Genomic DNA, 10,077 nt, shown 5'->3' with positions numbered 1-10,077 from the left:
TGTCATATATGTACACAGTGACTGCACCAGCAGCAGAATAGTGAGTACAGCTCTGGAGTATAATACAGGATGTAACTCAGGATCAGTACAGGATAAGTAATGTCATATATGTACACAGTGGGCCAAATTTATTAAAGTGTTTGCACCAGTTTTGTGTCTGACTTTGCACTGAAATGAATATGCAAACTGCTTGCACATTTATATACAGGGGGTATGGAAAGAATTCAATCTTTGTTTCACTGCAGCCAAATGGTAAGATCAAAAAGTAATTTTTTTGCTCAATAATGTATACTCTACACCATAAGAAAAACTTAAATCTCCCCTGGTGATAAGTATTCGGCCATTGACTGAATGTTTTGTAGGCAGGGACAGAGTTTCCCATTTGTGAATGGTTGGAAAGGTCCGGTGTTTGCCAGGGTTGCCCCGATGCTGAAGGTGATTCGCCGGTGGGGTCTGGGAATGTGGGAGATCAGGACCTTGTCGAGGAAAGTCCTTGACAAGAGGGTTCTGTTGACCCGTTTCCAGAAGCCTCTGGCCCTCAGGGATTGCCCAAGTCGGGATCTGGGGGTGGGTTTGAGTTTATTGAATTCCATCAGGATCCCCTTGAAGTTTTGGGACGTGACTTGGCGCTGCTTCCATGGAAAGCTGTGTGTGAGGGACAATCTGAAGTGTAGGAGCTCTGAGGAAAGGGGTTGTCCCTGGGAGGAGTGCGGTGGCCTGCTGGAGAGCATGGACCACTTCCTGCTTCAGTGCCCCTATAACACAGAGGTGTACAACCGGGTAGGCGCTTCCATCCATTGGCCCGGGTTGGCCGGTCTCTCCTATGCGGAGTGGGCCTATGGAGCACTCAGAGGCCTGGGTGGCCGGGACCGCTGCACGTTATTCCTAGTTAGCCTAGTGGTCAGGTACCACACATGGAACGCACGGTGTTTAGTATCGACGCAGCGTAAAATCCTCCCGGTGGATGAGGTGGTTAGGAACATTCTGGGTGACCTGGTGAAGGTGCGCTCTCTGGAGTATGAGAGGCTGGGCACGGGGAGGGCCTCTCTCCTTTGGAGGGGGTTCTCCTTTAATATCCCTTAGTCCGTCATCTCCGCTCCTGTTGATTTGTTTGCGAATATACAGTGATGTAGTGTTTGCAGATGCCAAAACTGAGCTTTTTGAGATTTCATAATGTTCAGTGTTGTGTGTGTTTTAAGTACAACTGTAAAGTATAAAAACTTTTGCCTAATTCTGCACTAAGCAAGAGAAAAAGCAATTCTCTAATTTACTATCTGCGGGTATTTAGCTGCTGGCAGAGGTTTTACCTTGTTCCCCCCCCAGGCTACTCTCAATTTGTCATGCTTTCTGGTAACCATGGGAAACCGTACAGGATAGCTGGAGAAAAGAGGAGGCTTGTTGTGAGGAGCTGTAGGAGAGGAGTGCAAGAAAATAGGACCTGGAGTGTCGCCAGCATGTGACTCATCACATGCTTCAGGTCATCCAATTACAAACATTCTGTCCTGATTCATATGAATGCCCTTAGTGCTCTGGCCTCACTGCCCTTAGCTGATGTCACAACCAGGAAATCCACCACTTCAGGAATAGCTGAATATGATTTTATAAGATGATAGAAACATGAGGCTATATCTTAAGGTAGGTAGTGGATAGTAGTCGGTGAACCTACTAATACTTATACATATGGGGTGTTCCAAATCTCCTCCTACAGATGTCAGCAGAATGACCATTTTGCACATGTACCACACTTCCTATTAATAATTCATGCTTGGCCATGTGTACATGTGCCAGGGTGAGCTAAACGGAATAGCTGCTGACCAAATAAGTGTCTGTCCTATGGTTACTGAAGGTGTATGGACAGGGAATCAATCCCATTGTATAAGAGGAGTTGTGCCCCCGCTGTACATGCTCTGTATCAGTCCACCCTCCGCACACACAGAGATATGCAATAAGATGGTAATAAGAAACATTAAGACCTTGGCTTGATGGACGTTGCTTGCGGCTCGCACTGCTGGGCTACTTGACGTGTATTTACATGCCTTTATTAAAAAACGACTACTCTTGCATTGATAAATAAAAGAGAAACAAGACTGACTCGCACTTCTACTGCCAAGGAACATGGCTCTCCCTCCGCATGCATCTATTTACATATCTATAAACACCATAAAACACCAGCCCAGTCCTCCGACAAGCAGCATGGTTACGTGGATCCCATAAATAAGCAGTTCGTTCAGGAGGCTAAAGTCGAGCCGCCTCCGCCCCAGCAGCAGCAGGATGATGGACAGCTTGTACTGGAAGCGCAGGAATACTCGGATGCCCAAATACTGAAGGCAAAACAGGATGGACAGTGCCACCCAGAGGATGGAAGTAAAAAGGCTGCAGCTGAAGTACAGCAGGAAACGGATGAAGCCGTACATCCATCTGGACTTCAGGTAGATGTCAAAGTTGTTGTACTTGGTGCGCACCAGGTGTGTGGTCCGGACCGGTCCGCAGGCAGAGTGCAGGCAGGTGGTGTGTGGGCCGTGGAATGACCGAACACGACGAGGAATGGGGATTACAGGCATCAGGGACTCCACCCGGTGTAGAGTCTCATGGGAGGTCCTGGTCGGGTCATATCCTCAGACTGGAGACTAGAAGTTGAAGGAATAGGGAGCGGGAGGCCGAGGACCTGTCCACACCTGCAAACAAAACAAGAAGAGTCAGTGATGTGTACACCTAACACCCGTCCTCATCACATCATCTACAGCCGAATTCTACTATGGAGTAATACATTGCACAGAACTCAGCTGGGTCAGTAATAGGGACTTCTACTACTGCCTGTCAGTGGGTAGGACCATACAGACCGCAGATGGCATCCCTGTACTCATACATGTACATTGTTAGTAGCAGCAGGACTATGAAATAAAGATTTGTTTCAGGATTGCGACTAGTCCTCACACTGCTGTGCTCTTATATCTGTGCATGGAGCTGCACCACAGCCCTTCCCTTCCCATAAGCCTGCTGCAGAGCAGAGAGGAGGAGCTGTATAGCACATCAGTGTACAGAGCTAAGAGCAAAGCTGTGTGAGGAGCTAAAGTTCTGTAATCAGCGGTATATGACCTATAATTGTAGATGGTCTTGATGGTTATTTGTACATTTGCTATATGTTTTATTTGAGGACTCATGTACATAATACATTCTCTACAGATAAACACAACTCAGCAATTTCCGTCAGCTCCATTGAGATGTATGGAACAGAACGGTCATGTGCAGCATCTGCTCCATTTCTCTCATGGAGCGACGAGGGGTCCGACTGAGGTACCTGGGACCACTTGCTGATTGGTGGGGAGATCACGAAAACAAGTTAGACCCTATCCTATGGATAAGGTCTAAGTTGAATTTGTGGGAAAAACCCCTTTAATGCAAACTTTCTGACTAATGGGAACCTGAGTAATCATGAGCGCGGAATCCCTTGTATGCAACTTAGTCAGATTTTCCAGAACACGTTCTAGCAACTAAATGGACAGGAAGTGTCTGCAGATTACAGCTCTGGGTCATCACAAAGTCTGCATTGTCAATACAGTGTGTGTGTGTGTGTGTGTGTGTGTGTTTATATATATTTTTTTTTTTTAAATATCAGTTTGTCAGTGAATAGAAAGTGAATGGCTAGAGCACAAAAAATATATAAACATCCACAGAATTGGGAGTTGTGTAATCTGAATGGTTCTGATGGGATTTCCAATAATCGCATGTATCGGGTCCTGATGCTCTGTTCTTCGCATGTGGCACCACCAGAGGACACCCTGGCTATCTACATCACTCCTATGGATGGTCAATATTGCTGCAGTGTGATCTGCTATCTTATTGGGGGAACAGGACCTTTGACCTTGTGATTGGTGAGGGACGGAGCTGTCTGACACCCACCTTTCAGAAAGGTACTAGTACAACCTGGAGCATCCCCGGACAAATCTCCTCTACAGGCTGCTGAGTTCATCCAGATCCTTCTGGTTCTGACACAAACAGAATTTCGGGAAGGAAAGCAAATGTGGATAGTAATGCCGAGCTCCGTACTAGTAAGGGGCCCGATGTACTGCCAACCAGACTCCACTACGTGTGCAGAATAGACTTCCCCGTCACTCCCGCAGGACTTGTACTTCCAGGATATTTCTCTCTCCTAGGAAGTGACGCTGATCCATCCTGAGAGGGAAAGCAATGGCTCCTGGACACACACAGTGATTATGGCTTCTAGAACTGATGGAGCACAAGGTTCTTGTAAATTAATGCTTCATAAAAACTGAGGCCATTGTGGGTCCTACAGCTTCGTGCTACTACCCCATAAACCTGACCTGTGCTGTACTCCGGCCTCAAATGGTCCACGGTCCGTATGTTCTCCATGTCCCAGGTGTCATCCGTATGTTCTCCGTGTCCCACGTGTCGTCCGTATGTTCTCCGTGTCCCACGTGTCGTCCGTATGTTCTCCGTGTCCCACGTGTCGTCCGTATGTTCTCCGTGTCCCACGTGTCGTCCGTATGTTCTCCGTGTCCCACGTGTCGTCCGTATGTTCTCCGTGTCCCACGTGTCGTCCGTATGTTCTCCGTGTCCCACGTGTCGTCCGTATGTTCTCCGTGTCCCACGTGTCGTCCGTATGTTCTCCGTGTCCCACGTGTCGTCCGTATGTTCTCCGTGTCCCACGTGTCGTCCGTATGTTCTCCGTGTCCCACGTGTCGTCCGTATGTTCTCCGTGTCCCACGTGTCGTCCGTATGTTCTCCGTGTCCCACGTGTCGTCCGTATGTTCTCCGTGTCCCACGTGTCGTCCGTATGTTCTCCGTGTCCCACGTGTCGTCCGTATGTTCTCCGTGTCCCACGTGTCGTCCGTATGTTCTCCGTGTCCCACGTGTCGTCCGTATGTTCTCCGTGTCCCACGTGTCGTCCGTATGTTCTCCGTGTCCCACGTGTCGTCCGTATGTTCTCCGTGTCCCACGTGTCGTCCGTATGTTCTCCGTGTCCCACGTGTCGTCCGTATGTTCTCCGTGTCCCACGTATGTTAGCTGTTTTTGCAGATCTTCAAGGTTCACGTGATTATGTTCCAGTGATCCTACAGATGAGGTCTGATCTATAGACTTTATAGAATTTATAGTAGTTGTTGGTGTTTTTTAATTTTTTTTTATAGGGGGTAGTTTACCCACATCAAGTTTGCGCCGATCCACGTTACAGGGGAATACCTTGGCGATTAGTCGGGATCTGACTGCTGGGACCTCCACGGATCACAACAATGGGTGCCCCATGTACCCCAAAGGTGCCAGCCGCTCTATTCATATGGAGGTACAACTGACCCTGTTCTTGTGATCCATGGGGGTCCCGTTCTGTGGATGAGGGAAAATGGTGCAGCATCTAGTTATAGACCCTTCTAGTACCCCTAGATCCGTAACTGACCCTCATTAGTCCTGCTTCCTGTATAACCCCTAGACACGCTGACTCGCCACACTGCGCCCCCTGCAGGTTACGTCTCTGCCACCAGACCACACTGCGCCCCCTGCAGGTTACGTCTCTGCCACCAGACCACACTGCGCCCCCTGCAGGTTACGTCTCTGCCACCAGACCACACTGCGCCCCCTGCAGGTTACGTCTCTGCCACCATACCACACTGCGCCCCCTGCAGGTTACGTCTCTGCCACCAGACCACACTGCGCCCCCTGCAGGCGATGCCCCCGCCACCAGACCACACTGCTCCCCCTGCAGGCGATGCCTCCGCCACCAGACCACACTGGGCCCCCTGCCTGTGGCACCTCCTTCACACCGCACTGCGCCCCCAGCAGGCGATGCCCCTGCCACCACACCGCACTGCGCCCCCTGCAGGCGATGCCCCCGCCACCAGACCACACTGGGCCCCCTGCCTGTGGCACCTCCTTCACACCGCACTGCGCCCCCTGCAGGCGACGCCCCTGCCACCACACCGCACTGCAGGCGATGCCCCCGGCACCACACCGCACTGCGCCCCCTGCAGGTTACGTCTCTGCCACCAGACCACACTGCGCCCCCTGCAGGTTACGTCTCTGCCACCAGACCACACTGCGCCCCCTGCAGGTTACGTCTCTGCCACCAGACCACACTGCGCCCCCTGCAGGCGATGCCCCTGCCACCACACCGCACTGCACCCCCTGCAGGCGATGCCCCTGCCACCAGACCACACTGCGCCCCCTGCAGGTTACGTCTCTGCCACCATACCACACTGCGCCCCCTGCAGGTTACGTCTCTGCCACCAGACCACACTGCGCCCCCTGCAGGCGATGCCCCCGCCACCAGACCACACTGCTCCCCCTGCAGGCGATGCCTCCGCCACCAGACCACACTGGGCCCCCTGCCTGTGGCACCTCCTTCACACCGCACTGCGCCCCCAGCAGGCGATGCCCCTGCCACCACACCGCACTGCGCCCCCTGCAGGCGATGCCCCCGCCACCAGACCACACTGGGCCCCCTGCCTGTGGCACCACCTTCACACCGCACTGCGCCCCCTGCAGGCGACGCCCCTGCCACCACACCGCACTGCAGGCGATGCCCCCGGCACCACACCGCACTGCAGGCGATGCCCCCGGCACCACACTGCGCCCCCTGCAGGTTACGTCTCTGCCACCAGACCACACTGCGCCCCCTGCAGGTTACGTCTCTGCCACCAGACCACACTGCGCCCCCTGCAGGTTACGTCTCTGCCACCCAGACCACACTGCGCCCCCTGCAGGCGATGCCCCTGCCACCACACCGCACTGCGCCCCCTGCAGGCGATGCCCCTGCCACCAGACCGCACTGCGCCCCCTGCAGGCGATGCCCCTGCCACCACACCGCACTGCGCCCCCTGCAGGTGATGCCCCCGCCACCACACCGCACTGCGCCTGTGATTCCTCTTTTTTCCCCTCTGCAGGTGACTCCTCAGCCAATGCCCCAGATGACTCTTCCTCCCTCCCCTCTCCACACCGCCCCCTGCAGGTGACACTTCTCTACAGCCACAGTTGCCTCCCCCTCCCCTCTGCATCCCGCAGGTGACCCCTCTCAGCCCTCCGGCGCCCCCTGCAGGCCATCCTATACACTTACTCCTCCAGCGGGTGTCCGCGCCGCTCCGGTGTCTGTGGAGACCCGTAGTCTTCGGCCCCTCCATCCCCCGCACTTCAGGCTCCGGCAGCCGGTCTCACGCCCCCTGCATGGAGCAGACACCCCCCGCCCCGCTCTCACTTCCTGCTTCCGGGTCTGAAGTCTCGCGAGAGCTGCGAGCCGGGTACCGGTCCTGAGAACTAGGGAAGAGAGCCTGTTACCATGGCGACAGTCCAGCCATAGACATGTGCAAAGCTCTGCAGTGCAGAATATCTGCACATAATAATCATAGCTTCTATTAGAATGGATATCTGCAGATTTACTGCATAGAGGACCAATATCTGCAGTGTAAATCTCCAAAATGTCAATTTAGATCAAGACTGTGACCCATACTTTAAAATATGGGTGAAACCTGCCCTGGCTGTATAACAATAACTCTTCCACCCAAAATTTAGTCTATCCGTCCTGTGTGAACATATCTCTCATCTATATATCTCATATCTATGAGTCTGTAAAAATACTAAATTTTTACTAATTTTATAAGGTTTGGGGCTAAAAACTGGAGAGTTTTTAAAAAGTCTGTGTTCAGTAAGAGGTGAAACTGCAACTAAAGGGCACAAAATGTACCAAAACACAACATCTTCTACCCCAAACTTCATCCGCACCCCCTCGGCCAGAGAACGTCCATTACAGATAATAAGTGATTATATCTAATCACGACAATTATCCATAAACTGGAGTGACCGTTAAAACGTCCAGATTTTACTAATACCAATGGCGGCTCCGGATTCAGCTGTGGCAGCCATGTTTTGGGGGCCTTGTACCACACGTGCCCCTCACATGAGTCATATTCTCCATAAAAGCCGCTGGGACATTTTGACTTATTGCTTCATCACTAAATTTCTACATCTGTGAAAAGTCGTTTGTCTAAATCTCATTAATATCCCTGTCACATTGTGTCTGAGGTGAATTATTAATCTGAGCTGTTGTGTGGTGCGAGAGATGACAACGCAGCGGGGTCGCTCTCTGCCGCCACACGATGGGGGTCCCCAGGCACCTTAAAGGGAACCTGTCACCAGGGACCTCATTTTCACTAAAGACAGATTGTAAAAGCCCATCCCACCTGCAGTGCACATCTGCCCCTCTGCATTTTCTAAACATTTGCATTACAATATAATTGTGTGTTACTACTCAGTCTTGCATTCTGACAGAATCCTATGTGTAGTCACAGGTTGGGCTTTGGTTTGGATGCATTTCAAAAAACATGTGACTTGTCTGAGCTGCAGACTGCTCAGCTCTCAGCCCCCACCTTTGTGCTCCTGTACAGCTCCTCCCACCCCCACTCATGTCATCTCACCAGGCTGTGACCTCTAAGAAGAAGCAGGAGGAGGAGCTGTACAGGAGCACAAAGGAGGGGGCTAAGATCTGAGGAGTGAGTAACAGACATGTCACATGTTGTTTTTTGAAATGCATCCAAACCAAAGCCCAAGCCCTGGGACTACATAGATGATTCTGTCAGGGTGCAAGGTAAGTTAAAACACACAATTAACACACAATGCAAATGCTTAGAAATGGCCGAAAGGCAGATTTGCACTGCAGGTGGGATGGGCTTTTACAATCTGTCTTTAGTGACAATGAGGTCCCTGGTGACAGGTTCCCTTTAAAACACCTTAGGGGACTATTCCTTGGGCAGAAGATATAGGGGGTCATTTTGCCTATGAGAAGTTCAGTGGGACATCACTACTGTTTTCCATGGGACTTCATTTCCATTGTTGCCACTCATCGGCTGAAGTTTGTCCCGTGAACCCATGGACCTTTATGACCAGTTGCAGGCTCGAAAAACAGTATTGCCAGAGCCATAACTAGAAGCTTAACATTGGGGCACATTTACCAAGAACAGAGCAGTCTGTACTGTGTGCATCAGATTCAGGATTTCTGGTGCTCACTTCATGAATCTTTCGCCCCCTGCACTGCTCTGACGGAGTGCACCTTTTTTTTCTTTTTTTTTTTTTGGTGCACCTTCAACATGGGGCCCCATATATTGTGATAATACAAGCGTACACCTTAAAGAAATCTATTGACCACTTTATACAGCGTTCTACAATGGGGCAGTAGTAGGATTTGTTAGATATCCCATAGCAAAGTGCATCACAGCAGGAGCTTATTTTTGTGAATAATGCCCTCTCCATGTTAGGAGCTGCCTAGGGACACTGATCACCTCGTTAGGAGGTCTGCAACCGTGGAGAACTTTGTAATTGCAGCTGGAAGCACTGCCTGGGCTAACTGCTAACATATCAATTGTCTGTAACCAATGATATGTTATGTTGTTACTGTAAAGCAAGCTCAATAGAGAGTGCTGCCACCTCACTAGGGGAGAATAAAAAGCCCTTGCGGGTGGGAGTACATGGCCAGTCACGTCAGAGTTGGTGAGTCAGCAGAGGAGAGTGCAGCACCTGCGTGTGCTGCACAAGCCAGTGTCCCATTACCAGGAAACGGAGGTGTCTCAGGCTGCTGCCTGACACTTGGGGCAAGTCAGGAGACTAAGCCCCAGAGCAGAGGTCCACTGTCCAGTCCCTGCTCTATCTACCAGTCCAGCTTAAAGCTACTACAGGCTGTGAGCAACCCTTCCTGCGGACTAGATATCTACTACCAGCTTTCCAGCCTGCTGAACCTGCTGCTGATATTAGGCCATTGTCTGCTGTTGCAGTTCAAATAAAGAACCGTGAGTTGATTTGCACAATGTGCCTCCATGTGATCCCTGGATCAGGCTGCTTCACCATCACGGGCTCCCCATCCATCACCCAGGGATTCCCATATCCACCTCAGGGGTTGCCCCGGGGAGAAACCTCCTTCCTTCGCCTCTCCTTCACATATTTCTTGCACACACCACTTGCTGTAGATCTGCCAGGCTGTAGGACAGCCCTCCGGTCCCCATACCAAGCACCGTGACCACAGACACCCAAGGCCGCATTAGCCAGCCACTCCGATATTCTGGCCCCTGGCTGTCTACAGCCACC

General features: G+C 51.5%; 1 protein-coding gene across 1 annotated transcript; it reads right to left on the bottom strand.

The window, feature by feature from the left end:
- Nucleotides 1-2,023: 2,023 nt before the first annotated feature.
- On the bottom strand, nt 2,024-7,220 carry TMEM250 (transmembrane protein 250). Its single transcript, XM_072124474.1, has 2 exons — nt 7,064-7,220; nt 2,024-2,675 (listed from the first exon to the last, which is right to left on the bottom strand). Exon 2 carries the CDS (start codon nt 2,559-2,561, stop codon nt 2,142-2,144), a length of 420 nt encoding a protein of 139 aa, XP_071980575.1. The 5' UTR covers nt 2,562-2,675; nt 7,064-7,220; the 3' UTR covers nt 2,024-2,141.
- Nucleotides 7,221-10,077: the final 2,857 nt, after the last annotated feature.

The sequence above is a fragment of the Engystomops pustulosus genome, chromosome 9 (assembly GCF_040894005.1).
Source record: "Engystomops pustulosus chromosome 9, aEngPut4.maternal, whole genome shotgun sequence".
In the NCBI taxonomy this organism is placed as follows: domain Eukaryota; kingdom Metazoa; phylum Chordata; class Amphibia; order Anura; family Leptodactylidae; genus Engystomops; species Engystomops pustulosus.
Note: the sequence above shows the minus strand (reverse complement) of the source record. Positions and strands in the feature narration are given on the sequence as shown.